The 15,062-nt window shown below is 43.7% G+C and overlaps 1 protein-coding gene across 2 annotated transcripts in view; it reads left to right on the top strand.

Annotated features, from left to right (window-relative positions):
* Positions 1-15,062, top strand: part of ANKRD44 (ankyrin repeat domain 44) — a 552,838-nt gene that overhangs the window by 474,196 nt on the left and 63,580 nt on the right. For both annotated transcript variants that reach the window (XM_069983563.1, XM_069983562.1), the window contains 3 exons: positions 4,865-5,081; positions 9,275-9,362; positions 13,412-13,495. In XM_069983563.1, the coding sequence (XP_069839664.1) occupies positions 4,865-5,081; positions 9,275-9,362; positions 13,412-13,495 (389 nt within the window). The remainder of the gene's footprint in view (positions 1-4,864; positions 5,082-9,274; positions 9,363-13,411; positions 13,496-15,062) is intronic.

Here is a 15,062-nt window from a genome sequence, read left to right as displayed (position 1 = left end):
TAAGGCTATGTTCAGCCAACAATTTTTTTTATAAAAAAGAATGGTCGTTGTTTTACAATGACGGCCATCAATAATGTTAATGACCATGACTGCCGGCCATCATTATCAAACAACAGTCATTATTTTGCATAAAAAGTTGTTGTATGAACACAAAGACAAATATAAAAGTGCAATTAAAAAAAAACACTCACTATGCTTATGTTGTGAAGGATCAAGCTAGGCTGTGTGTACTACAAAGTATACTACCCCTGGTCTACTGGCCAGTTTGCCATACAGTATACTTGGCAATGTGCTCAAAAGCACTTAATTCACTTGTATATAGCATACAGAGACATATAGGGGATAAAGCTCAAGATACCTATATGTCCTGACACTATCCTATCTAGCTGATCTCATATCTTATATCTCTGGTATTAAACGCTTCCCATGTCATCTGAGCTCCTATTTGTTATTCATAGTCCAGGATCAAGGACTAATGGTGCGTTTACACAGACAGATTTATCTGACAGATCTTTGAAGCCAAAGCCAGGAACAGACTATAAATAGGCATCAGGTCAAAAAGGAAAGACTGGGATCTATCCTCTTTTTAAATCCATTCCTGGCTTTGTCTTACAAAATCTGTCAGATAAATCTTTCTGTGTAAACGCACCCTAATGGTCCTTTTACACGGAACGATTTATTGTTCGAATTTGCACGATAACGATCGAATTCGAACGATAATCGTACGTGTAAACGCAGCGAACGATCAAACGACAAGCGATAAATCGTTCATTTTGATCTTTCAACATGTTCACAAATCATCGTCGATCATTCGCAAAAAATTTGCAGATCGTTCCGTGTAAACATTCTTTCAACGATTTCACCTATGTGTGAGACAGGCTTACGCGATTGCAAAACGATCGCATAGCGAATTTTCCGTAAGATGGATCGTTCCGTCTAAACGCTGATCATTATAAAAAAAAGTTCATTCAAAATCGTTAATCGTGCGATCGGGCGAATTATCGCTCCATGTAAAAGTACCATAAGGGTCCATTTACACAGAAAGATTATCTGACAGATTATCTACCAAAGATTTGAAGCCAAAGCCAGGAATGGATTTGAAAAGAGACATCTTAGTCTTTCCTTTATGACCTGTTCTCTGTTTATAGTCTGTTTCTGGCTTTGGCTTCAAATGTTTGGCAGATAATCTGTCAGATAATCTTTCTGTGTAAATGGACCCTTATGCTGGGTTTACAAGGACCGATTATTGTGCGAATTTGCACAATAATGGTCGAATTCGAACGATTATTGCACGTGTAAACGCAGCGAACGATCGAACGACGAGCGAAAATCGTTTATTTTGATCTTTTAACTTGTTCTTAAATCGTCGTTCGCAAAAAATTCGCCGATCTTTCAGTGTAAACAGTCGTTCACTGATTTTACCTATGGCTTAAGCGATCACAAAACGATCGGAAAACAAATTTTCTGTACGATATATCGTTCCATCTAAACGCTGATCGTTATAAAAGAAAAATCATTACTTAGAAATCGTTAATCGTACGATTGGGCGAATTATCGCTCCGTGTAAACCCAGCATTAGGGCCCTATTATACCAACAGATTTCTGACCAATTTATCTAACAGATTTTTGAAGCCAAAGCCAGAAACAAACTATAAACAGAGAACAGGTCATAGAGAAAAGGCTGAGATTTCTCCTCTTTTCACATCCATTCCTGGCTTTGGCTTTAAAAATCTGTCAGATAAATTGGTCAGAAATCTGTTGGTGTAATAGGGCCCTTAGGCATCAGAAGAATTGTTGAATGTCTTTATTTCACATTGACAATGCATTTCAAACACAGTGGAAACCACAGCACTACTTCACCAAGAGCCGTGCCATATTGTGAATAATTCCAGCAACATTGCATGGCTATTGGTAAAGAAATGGCAGTGTGCCTTCGTCAATGTTCAGACTGAAATGTGGAAACGCATCCTAAGGGTAGAAAGTCACTGGGCGGATCCGCAGCGAGTTTCTCGCTGCAAATTTGCAGCGAGACTCGCTGCGTATCCCTGCCCCGTACCCATATGGGCAGACAAACTCGCAGAAGGATGCACATCCTGCTGCGAGTATGTCCGCAGCCTGCCCCATTAACACCCCGGCCACCAGAGCCTATACTTCACCTAGTCCCTGCTCAGGCTTGCTTCGGGGCTCCCCGGCAGGTCCCGCTCAGCATAGGCGTAGCTACCATAGAGGCAGGGTAGGCAGCTGCTATGGGGCCCCTGTAGGAGGGGGGCCCGGGGATGCACAGGGAAGATAAGTGTCAACCTGTGTCCTTCGGCTTAACCGATCATGTTCTGCCGTGTGTAAGGTTAATAAGCAGAAGACAAGGGATCTCTGCTTCACTGGTCTGATAACCCCTGACCTCTGTTCCCCTGAGCCCTGCAGAGGTCACGGGTTATCAATACACTAGCCATCTCCTTCTCTTCTGCTTTTAAGTTTTTTTTGTGCTGCAGCATGTAGGTGAGGTTTATATAGTGTGCTTTTTGTTGTGCGGGGGGGCCTGTACAATTTCTTTGCTATGGGGCCCCATGAATCCTAGCTACGCCCCTGCCGCTCAGTCAATCAGTGCGCTGCCCCGCTGCGAGTTTGTCTGCCCATACGTGTACAGAGCAGGCATCCCTAGCGAGTAGCTTGCTGCGGATCCGCCCAGTTTGTATCCTAATGCAACATTCACAGTTTGTTTTTTGTTTTCTTTTTTGCGCAGCATACCACACTATTCAGTCCTGGTAAATTACTGTATATTAACCGAAGTGGCCCCAACAACCTGTAGTTGGCTATGTTGAAGTGAATGGGGGATCTGTCATGTGGGATGCTGATGGATAGCTGTGATGTACTGCAACAGCTGCTCTTCCAAGTGTGGTGTGTATTAGGTGTGGTGTGTGTGTGTGTGTTAGGGACCCACAGTACAGACCCCTGTACCTTCTCTGGCTGCTCCTGTATTCTTATCTGTTACTTTAGCTGCAGAACAGCAGTGCAAGGGTTAAACCTGACTGCTCCAACAGATAAAGATAAGGAGACAGCCATAGCCAGGGACTGGAGCACCCCCCCCCCTTTCCCCGATGTGACAGGACTGCTGCTGCTGCCCCCACCTCACACTGATTACTCACACTTCTTCTCTGTCAGGACGGGTCAGCCGGGGGAGGGACGCTTCCTCTCAGCTCTGGCTGCTGTGGTCTGAGCACAGAGGAGCTGACCTCATCGGTCACTCAGACGCAGGGGGAAGCTCCTGTCCCACCTGTCAGCAGCAACAGATGCTGTACTGCGGGCGGGCGGGAAGTTCATGGCCACCAGGATAAGTGCTGTTAAAGTGACATAGCGGCGTTAATTACATCTGGACGCTGCAGCCCTTAGGTGCATTGGGGGGACCGGCCCGGGGGGCATATGCCACCCTGCCCCCCTGCCCAGCCCGCCCCTGATTCTAGCCTACACCTGGTAGTTACCTTCAAGAAAAAGGAACTCCTGTCAGGTTGATAGGTGTCCCTGATTCACTTAAAAGGGTATTCTCATATGATAGTGTTTCTCTAACTGTACCAGGAACCAGAAATTGATAGCAGTGCTGAGCTGAATTTCTGCATGTGAAAACCCCCCTTTAAAAACGTATGTGGCACTCTTTGCTGTCTGCATATGGTGCGACCGAAATGACTGTACAAGTGACTGGCGGTGCTAGCATTGCTGATTACACAGAGAGCTCTATGCAAGGTTGCTGTACTAATGTGAAAGGTTTGGCGCTAGTTGAATGTAGGGTGGGCCCGTACAGTCAGTTTCCCTGGTGGGCCCAAGGTACCCCAGTCTGACACTGTATCCCCCTCCCCAGCCCTGTATATATCTCCTCCTTCCAGTACTGTATATACCCTCTCCCCCCAGCACTGTGTATATCCCATCCCCTAGTCCTGTATATATCACTTTTCCCAGCCCTGTATATATAATTTCCCCCTTAGTCCGGTATATATCCCCTGCCCCCGACACTGTATACCTTATCCCCCTAGTTGCTTATAGTACACAGTATGTTACGGGTTATTACTGATTGCTGAGTATATAATGTTTCCGGTTATCACTGATATCATGGTATATACTGTATAAATTGCTACCGGTTATCACTGATCTCATGGTGTATATCATATATAGTGTGTTACTGGTTGTCTCATGGTATATACTGTATATAGTGTTACCGGTTATCACTGATCTCATGGTGTATATTATATATAGTGTGTTACTGGTTATCTCATGGTGTATACTGTATATAGGGTTACCAGTTATCACTGGTCTCATGGTGTATACTGTACATATTGTTACTAATTATCTCTGTTCCCATGCTGTATATAGTGTTACCAGTTATCACTGATCTCATAGTATATACTGTGCTGATGGCTGGATCATTAGTCAGTCTGTTATGTTGTAAGTAATGGGCTATATACATTATAATGGAACCTACTGCAATAGGTGCTGAGCCCGTCACTTGCAATATGACAGGTGAGTGATGACCCAGCCATTGTTGGGGGTCTCAGCACTGAACAAACCTGATCAAACCTTTTAACATGTCAGCCTGACAATGTTTTAATGATGACTCTATGCCTTTCATGGTGGACATTAGGCCTCATTCTTGCCTAAAGTCGCTGTACGGAAAAAGGTTTGGTCTGGTTAAATCTGTGTATGTAGAGTCAGTTTCCCTGGTGGGCCCAAGGTACCCCAGTCCGACACTGACTGTAAGTGCTCATAAGTAACATCACTCCAAAATCATGAATGTCCTGCGACACCAGGGACAGTTGGGGGATATAGTCATAATTTAAGTTGCTTTTACTAGTAAAATGTATGTTTGTATTTGAATTAGGTTATGGCAGGCCATGATGAATGTGTTCAAATGCTACTGGACCAGAATGCATCTGTGTTATGTAAAGATTATAAAGGAAAGACACCCCTGCACTATGCAGCTGCCCAAGGATATTCCACAATCCTAAGAGAACTATTGCAAACAGCAATTTCAGAGGGAGATTACAACTTCAAAGATAACAAAGGCTATACACTTTTGCATTGGTCTTCATATAATGGTAAGTAGCAATAATTAAAAATTACCAAGTTGATCTAGTCCAACAGTTTAAAGGGGTACTCCGGGCAAAATGTATTTTTAATATGTTATTACAAAAGAAAAGTTATACAAATCCCTAATATAAACTAATTATGGGAAATGCACATACTGTATGGTGCTATTTTCCCTCAACTTAGGAGATCAGGCAGGCTCACTTCCTGTAAAAAAAGGTGACGTCACATCTCAAGTGCCGGGTCCAGCAGGGGGCGCATGTATGCATCTATATAGATGTATCTCCTTCTCTGTACTGGCTGATACTGACCCCGCTGTGGAGGGCCCTCCCCCCAACTAGCTCACCCTGCAGCCCGGTCAGCATTCCCCCAACTAGCTCTGAGCCCACCCGTCCTGTGCAGGAGCGCTCACCCGCCGCTCGTTCCTGCCAGGGTGAGCGCTCCTGTGCCTCCCTATCCAGCCACCTGGTCCCTTGCAGGAGCGCTCACCTGCCGCTCGTTCCTGGCAGGGTGAGCGCTTCCGGGTGAGCGCTGAGGCAAAGCGAGGACAGCCTCTGTGCCCCACTGTGCCTCAGCGCTCACCCGGATGCCCGCTCCTGCTCCTGCGCTGTGGGTATCTGAGAGGGGACAGGTTGATGCATATGGAGGTGCAGGAACGCTCACAGCACTGCGACCGGGCGGCAGGTTAGCGCTCCTGCAAGGGACCGGGCGGATCAGAGCACGGGTGGCTGGATGGGGAGGCACAGGAGCGCTCACCCTGCCAGGAACAAGCAGCGTGTGAGTGCTCCTGCACAGGACGGGTGGGCTCAGAGCTAGTTGGGGGAGTGCAGACCGGGCGGCAGGGTGAGCTAGTTGGGGGGAGGGGCCTCTACAGCGGGGTCAATATCAGCCAGCACAGAGAGGGAGATACATCTACTGTATATAGATTATAGATGCATACATGCGCCCCCTGCTGGACCCGGTACTTGAGACGTGACATCACCTTTTTTACAGGAAGTGAGCCTGCCTGATCTCCTAAGTTGAGGGAAAATAGCACCATATGGGCATTTCCCATAATTAGTTTATATTAGGGATTTGTATTACTTTTCTTCTGTAATAACATATTAAAAATACATTTTGCACAGAGTACCCCTTTAATACTAATTTTAATATTGCAGTTATTTTCTTTACCAAAATGCAAAGATTATTCTTAAAGTGCATTCACACCTGCCACTTTTATGCATTTTTTTTGTTTCGCTTTTTTTAAGCTAATTATTTATAAAGTTTTCTCACAAAGACAACTCATTGTTAGAAGACCTTGACTCTCCATCTTAGCACCCTATGGAACATACATTTTTTACAATGTGTGCACAGACAGCTGTTTTTTCACAGACTTTAATGTAGTACCACAGACTTTAATGTAGTACATTAGATCATCAGCCAGGTGATCATGTCAGACATTGTCCATTGTTTGACACAGACAGTGTGGCCTTAGTTTATGTTCCCACACAGTATTTTGCAACCAAAATCAGGAGTGGACTGAAAACACAAAAAGGCAATTGTTAAAATTGCATGGAACAATTGCAGTGATTTAAAAAAAAAAAAAAAACACCTATTGTTATGAAATAGTGGCAATTATTTGCCATTAAATGGCAGTAATCCACTCAATTTTAACAGTGTGTGAACATAGCCTTTCTGTGTTTTCAATCCGCTACTAGATTTGGTTGCAAAATACTGTGTGTGAAGATAGCCTAAGGCTGGGACCACATGGCGATTGCTTGTAGTCCCAGCCTTAGTCAGTTTTCCCAGTAGTAGTCTTGCAAAGCATATTTGTTTCAGAAATTTCACACACAGTAAAATTATACAACAAAAACAGGCGTAAAAATGAGTTAAATAATGTGCTCTATGGAAGTCTATGTCTGTCAATGCATACATACTACAGAAAGAGAGCCGTTACTGAGTACGCCCATAAAAATCCACATGCTCATTATTTACGACCAGTTTTTACAGTTGCTTTTGGTGGAACATAAATTGTTAAAAAAGCGGCCATATTTCGAACAGATCAATTAAAATAATGAACTGCCCCTCAAAAAAGATAAATCATTGGGGGAGATTTACCAAACATGGTGTAAAGTGAAACTGGCTCAGTTGCCCCTAGCAACCAATCAGATTCCACCTTTTATTCTCCAAAGAGTCTGTGAGAAATGAAAGGTGGAATCTGATTGGTTGCTAGGGGCAACTAAGCAAGTTTCACCTTACACCATGTTTGATAAATCTCCCCCATTGGATATATCTTAACATTTTATGTTCTGTTTTAAGTATTATAAATAACATGTATTTAACAGTTATATAATACTGGCAATAAAGTGTGTGAACATACCCTAACACCTGCCCAGTGCACCGCCTGCCACCGCACCCGCAACACCTCCCCCCCCCCCCCCATGACCTTGCTCGGCTGAGGGCTTATCACCTGCCAAGTCGCCACCTGCTATACCCCGACACACATCTTCTTCCTCCAGGAGGCGCAGTGGTATGGCATCATTGCACCTGCTGGAGTATCCGTCCTGCTCCTTACAGGCTTGAAAATAAAGAGGGATCCTGCTGCCAGATTAGGGTGACTTTAATGTTTTGTTTTGTTTTTTGTGTTTGACAATGCAGGGGGACAGTATTACTATGGGGCAGACGGGGGGGGGGGGGGTAGGGTTATGGGGACAGAGCACAGGGGGGCTTATTATCATGAAGACAGAGCACAGGGGACAGTATTACCATGGTAAAAGAGAACATGAGGACAGTATTACTATGGGGGCAGAGCACAGGGGGCATTATAACCATGGGGACAGAGCACAGGGGGCATTATTACCTAGGGGACAGAGCACAGGGGGGATTATTACTATGGGTACAGAGCACAGGGGGGATTATTACTATGAGTGGAGAGCACATGGGGCATTATTACCATGGTGATAGAGCACAAGGGGAATTATTACTATGGGTACAGAGCACAGGGGGGATTATTACTATGGATGCAGAGCACATGGGGCATTATTACCATGGGGACAGAGCACAGGGGGATTATTACCATGGAGACACCGCACAGGGGGCATTATTACCATGGGGACAGACCACAGGGGGGATTGCTACTATGGGGAAAGAGCACGGGGGTATTATTACTATGTGGGCACTTCACCGGGAAGAATATTATTAGGGGTAAACAGCACAGGGGGCATTATTATTGTGAGGACAAAGCACGGAGGCATTATTACTATGGGGGCATAGCACAGGGGGCATTATTACTATAGGGACAGAGCACAAGGGTGATTATTATTATAGTGGTCGGGTCAAAGAGGGCATTATTATGGGAACAGAGCACAGGGGGGTTTATTACTATGGGGACAGAGCACAGGGAGAATTATTACTATGGTGACAGAGCACAGGGGGCATTATTATTATGGGGATAGAGCACAGGGGCATTATTACTATGGGGACAGAGCACAGGAGGGATTATTACTATGGGGGCAGAGCACAGGGAGCATTATTACTATGGGGACAGAGCACGGGGGGATTATTACTATGGGGGCACTGCACAGGGGGCATTATTACTATATGGACAACACTCAAGGGGGGCGCCCTCTTATCAAGATTCGCCCTGTAGTTAAAATTACCTAGAAACTGTCCTGGTAATAAAACAATATTAGTTTTTTTACAATTTGTGCACAGACCAACATTTTTTCATAGACTTTAAGACGCTGTCCAGGATAAAGTCATAATCAGTAATGCTGCCAAGGCTGTGGGGGACATCACTGGGCAGTATACTTACCGCCACAGCTGCCAGTTCCCAGGCTGCCAGCTCACCGCAGATGTCAATGTTTTCACTACATCCACTGATATGCATCTGAATGGTGTGCCTTATGTAACATGTGTATGTGCATGCAGATGAAGAAAGGAGATATAGAAATATCTGCAACAAATCTGCCACATGTATATATACGCTAAGACTTTGTTCCCGCAACGTCTTTTTTTGGCCGTCTCCAAATAATGGCCGCTATTGAACAAATGATGGCCGTCATTTTGAAATAACAGCTCAAATGGCCCAATAAAGAAGTTTTACTATATAAGTTGAGATGGTAATACTGGACATAGTGATGTCCCTGAAGTTTTATTTGCTGCATATTTTCATTTTACATGTGTTAATTAAAACTACTATTTAACAGTAATATTTCATTTGCAGGACACGAAACTTGTCTGGAGGTTCTTCTAGAGCAAAAAGCATTCCGTCATTTCAGTGGAAATGTTTTCTCTCCTCTACATTGTGCAATGTAAGTGTTATGCCCATGAATAGTCATGTTAGTAATGGCTTTGTATTCTATGTTTTATTTGCACATCTCAGAAACAGCTCTACTCCTTCTGGTCTGCTGATTGAACTCTTACCACACCCATCTCTTAGTTCCACTGGCCACTTAACTATAACTTTTTATATTACAGAAACTAAGGCTCAGGGACACATGTAAGTCTATGAAAGCAGCACAGGTGCATGGAGATGAAGCAGAAAATGTCTCCTGATGGTCAGGTTACCAAGTCAATAGACAGCTAAACTGGCCCCCAGAGAGGAGATCTCATGTTCTGTGACTACAAAGGGAGGGAGGGAGCGTGGTCTGAGTGGAGCCAGAGTAGAGAATTTTAGAACAGTATATTCAATGTGGGTTTGAGTAAAATTAGCGTAAAGGGGTTGTACAGCGAAAAAATCAACTGGTGTCAGAAAGTTATATAGATTTGTAAATTACTTCTATTTAAAAATCTCTAGTCTTCCCATACTTATAAACTGTTGTATGCCCTGCAGGAAGTGTTGTTTTATTTACATTCAGAAACAGTGCTCTCTGCTGACAACTTTGGCCGAGTTAGGAACTGTCCAGAGCAGTAGCAGACAGACAGTTCCTGACTCGGCCAGAGATGTCAGCAGAGAGCACTGTGTCTGAATGTAAATAAACAACACTTCCTGCAGGATACATAGTAGCTTATATGTATGGAAAACTTGAGGTTTTTAAATAGAAGTAAATTACAGTGGGGAAAAAAAGTATTTAGTCAGTCACCAATAGTGCAAGTTCTCCCACTTAAAAAGATGAGAGGCGTCTGTAATTTACATCATAGGTAGACCTCAACTATGAGAGACAAAATGAGAAAACAAATCCCGAAAATCACATTGTCTGATTTTGTAAGAATTTATTTGCAAATTATGGTGGTCACCTACAAACAATCAAGATTTCTGGCTCTCACAGACCTGTAACTTCTTCTTTAAGAGTCTCCTCTTTCCTCCACTCATTACCTGTAGTAATGGCACCTGTTTAAACTTGTTATCAGTATAAAAAGACACCTGTGCAAACCCTCAAACAGTCAGACTTCAAACTCCACTATGGTGAAGACCAAAGAGCTGTCAAAGGACACCAGAAACAAAATTGTAGCCCTGCACCAGGCTGGGAAGACTGAATCTGCAAAAGGCAACCAGCTTGGAGTGAAGAAATCAACTGTGGGAGCAATAATTAGAAAATGGAAGACATACAAGACCACTGATAATCTCCCTCGATCTGGGGCTCCACGCAAAATCTCACCCCGTGGGGTCAAAATGATCACAAGAACGGTGAGAAAAAATCCCAGAACCACGCAGGGGGACCTAGTGAATGAACTGCAGAGAGCTGGGACCAATGTAACAAAGCCTACCATCAGTAACACACTACGCCACCAGGGACTGCAGTGCCAGACGTGTCCCACTGCTTAAGCCAGTACATGTCCGGGCCCATCTGAAGTTTGCTAGAGAGCATTTGGATGATCCAGAAGAGTATTGGGAGAATGTCCTATGGTCTGATGAAACCAAAGTGGAACTGTTTGGTAGAAACACAACTTGTCGTGTTTGGAGGAAAAAGAATACTGAGTTGCATCCATCAAACACCATACCTACTGTAAAGCATGGGGGTGGAAACTTCATGCTTTGGGGCTGTTTCTCTGCAAAGGGGCCAGGACGACTGATCCGGGTACATGAAAGAATGAATGGGGCCATGTATCGTGAGATTTTGAGTGCAAACCTCCTTCCATCAGCAAGGGCATTGCAGATGAAACGTGGCTCGGTCTTTCAACATGACAATGATCCAAAGCACACCGCCAGGGAAACGAAGGAGTGGCTTCGTAAGAAGCATTTCAAGGTCCTGGAGTCTCCAGATCTCAACCCTATAAAAAACCTTTGGAGGGAGTTGAAAGTCCATGTTGCCAAGCGACAGCCCCAAAACATCACTGCTCTAGAGGAGATCTGCATGGAGGAATGGGCCAACATACCAACAACATGTGCCAACCTTGTGTGCCAACCTTGTGAAGACTTACAGAAAACGTATATAACAAAGTATTGATATGAAATTTTGTTACTGACCAAATACTTATTTTCCACCATAATTTGCAAATAAATTCTTACAAAATCAGACAATGTGATTTTCTGGATTTGTTTTCTCATTTTGTCTCCCATAGTTGAGGTCTACATATGGTGTCAATTACAGGCCTCTCTCATTTTAAGTGGTGGAACTTGCACTATTGGTGACTGACTAAATACTTTTTTTTTCCCCACTGTACAAATCTATAAAACTTTCTTGACGCCAATTGATTTGAAAGAAAACGTTTTTCGCTCCACAACCCCTTTAACGTGTGCGGCTGTGTTTTAGTGTAAAATAATGATAGACCGCAGCGATCCGGCTGCTGTCTGCCATTAACTGCTGTGATCTATAGCAATCACAGCCTTTAAAGGGTGTCAGTGATAGGAACCCTACATCACTTTCCCTGACAGACGGAGGTATTTTACTAGGCTCCTGATGGATTGACGATATGCAGACTCTACAAGTAGAGTGTCAACCTCCAGGATCAATGCTATGCAATAACAAATTACAATTATGTTATTACAAATCTATATAAGTTTCTGACACCAGTTGATTTGAAAGAATTTTTTTTTCCTGGACAACCCCTTTAAATATGGACAATACCACTTAAATAGAGGAGATTGTCTCCGATAATGCGGTATGAGGCTGATAATCCTAAGGGCCCTATTACACCAACAGAATATCTGACAATTTTTTTTGAGCCAAAGCCAGGAACAGACTATGAACAGAGAACATGTAATAAAGGAAAGACTGAGATTTCTCCTCTTTTCAAATCCATGCCTGGCTTTGGCTGAAAAAAAATCTGTCAGATAATCTGTTGCTGTAATAGGGCCCTTAGTCTTGAGATTGGAGTACGGTTTATTTGTACAGGGAGGGAGATATATTGTTACATTATATTTTGTTAATTTGACTATTGTGGAAAAATAATAAAGTAATTAAAAAATATATATTGTTCATGATAAATTCCTTTATAATCACATTTAGGGTGCCTTCACACCTACCGACTCGCAGCGTTAATAACGCTGCAAGTCGGCTAGGTCCTGGCAGATCACTGTCAGTACATACACGCAGCGGTCTGAACGACCGCTGCGTGTATGTAAATCTGCCGGCTGCTTAACCCCTTCTGATGCCGGCCGGCCGCCTCCCGCTCAGCTCTGTATACATTACCTCCTCGCTCCACAGGGTCCCGGCGTCCTGCTCTCCCGCCCGGCCAATCAGTGGCTGCGGCAGGGCAAAACACTGATTGGCCGGGCGCGAGAGCAGGACGCCGGGACCCCGTGGAGCGAGGAGGTAATGTATACAGAGCTGGAGCGGGAGGCGGCCGGCATCAGAGGGGGTTAAGCAGCCGGCAGATTTACATATGTTCAGACCGCTGCGTGTATGTACTGACAGTGATCTGCCAGGACCTAGCCGACTTGCAGCGTTATTAACGCTGCGAGTCGGTAGGTGTGAAGGCACCCTTACAGTATGTTTTATGCCGCTGTATAGCTGTACAATACAAAAGATTATTATGAAACTACAAGAAGAACTTTTAATGACCGACATTTAATATATAGAGATGAGCGAACCTCGATCATGTTCGAGTCGATCCGAACCCGAACTTTCGGCATTTGATTAGCGGTGGCTGCTGAAGTTGGATAAAGCCCTAAGGCTATGTGGAAAACATGGATATAGTCATTGGCTATCCATGTTTTCCAGACAACCTTAGAGCGTTATCCAAGTTTAGCAGCCCCAGCTAATCAAATGCCGAACGTTCGGGTTCAGATCGACTCGAACCCGAGCCCGGTTCGCTCATCTCTATTAATATACTGTTCTAAAGAGACACATATTTACATAAACAAAGTATGCCCACATATCAATATTGCCAAAATTGTATAAACAGATGTCACGTCTGTTACTCTAGTAGACATATTTTCATTTTCTTTATGCTTAAAAAGGTTTGTTATTCTCTCCAGAATTAATAATCATGAAAATTGTGCTGCATTGCTCATTGGAGCAATAGATGCAAGCATCATTAATTGCAAAGACAAGAACAGAAGGTAGGTCTTTATGTAATCGTCTTTAGATTCAATCTGTTTTTATTAAAATGGTGCGAAAATGAACAAATAGGATACAATCCGCACAGTACATTGACACATAGTATTGTAACAACCAATATTCGACTTAAAACAAGTATTTAGCTTCACCAACAAATAACATACAAGTCGACAGATGCCAGTCCTGTTATGTATGAAACCAACCATTTTGTAAGAATTACAAAACCAAAACCAAATGGCAACATTCCAGAAAAGCATTTTGCAACCAAAACTAGCTAATATTGCCATAAAAGGCAAGGCAATAAGAGGAAAGGAAGAGTAAGAAGAAAGGCAAAAGGAAAGAAGAAAAAAAAAGGGGGGGGGGGTGAAGGGAAGTGGGATATTCATGCAGTCTCTACCTAGTGCACTCCAGAAACCCCGGAGAGTCCATGAATGTCCATCAAGGCAACCAAATCAACCAAATTAGATCAAACTTATAAAATTGGGAATGCGTTTTAGCCACTATTTCCTCCATCCTCCCTATTTCTCTCAGTTTTGCCAACCACTCAGCCAGGGTGGGCACTACTTGAGATTTCCAGTGCCTTGAAATCACCATTCATGCTGCCGTCAACATCTGTCTAAGAATGCCTTATTTTAATTTGAAGTTAGCCTAGGACAAGGGACAAGAGCATAGCCTGTGGAGTATTTGCTGCCCTCTTACCTAAATAGGCCCATATACTTGCTAAATTTTTCCTCAGAACTGTTTTATACTTTGACACTCCCACCATATGTGCAGTAAGGAGCCCGGAGCAGATTCACAGCCCCAGCATCTGTAAAAAGCTGAGGAGAACATGTGATGAAGGCGAGGGGGGCAATAATATCACCTGGCTTAAATCTCATAACTTCTCTCTTTGGCCAATGACAAACCATGTGTCAGGGAACAAATATTCTGCCTCCAACTCTGCTCTTATGTAATTCCTGAACTTCCTCCCTTTTTAGTGAAGAAAGAAGGAGAAGTTGGGGTAGAATAGACATGGAATGAGAAATTTCAGAGGTTGAAGTAAAAAGGTTGTCAAACTCTGAACAATTTTGAGTATGAACTGTAAGTAAAAAGGATCTGAAAAAAGACTGAACTTGCTTCAACTTCAACCAGGAAAGGCGCACCCCCGGGTTCTGTGACTCTGTGACAGATTGGATATTACCCCTCCCACTACCACGTCTTTAAGACAGGACTCAGCATTCATGTCCTACAGAAGAAGTTTTGCAAAGCCCGGTTGAAATGCTGAGTTTCTTAATATTGTGGTCATGGGACTAAGCAAAATTTCATGTTTATCTACCCATTGATCCCACATATGGAGGGTATGGGACACTAAAAGGGGCCAATTGGAGAGGTCCAGGGGCCAATTGGAGAGGGAGGACCTATCTGAAGAAGTTATCCAAGGAGCCAATTGAAGGTCAACAGACCAATCTAAGACCCTCACAAGGGCCGCAGCTGCATAATATAATTTAAGGTATGGTAAACCAGTACTACAGACCGATCTATGTTTAGTGAGGGTTGAAAAGCGGAGTTGAGGCTTTCAACAGAGGTTCT

This window comes from Dendropsophus ebraccatus, chromosome 9, assembly GCF_027789765.1.
Source record: "Dendropsophus ebraccatus isolate aDenEbr1 chromosome 9, aDenEbr1.pat, whole genome shotgun sequence".
In the NCBI taxonomy this organism is placed as follows: domain Eukaryota; kingdom Metazoa; phylum Chordata; class Amphibia; order Anura; family Hylidae; genus Dendropsophus; species Dendropsophus ebraccatus.
This window is presented reverse-complemented; position numbering and strand designations above follow the sequence as displayed.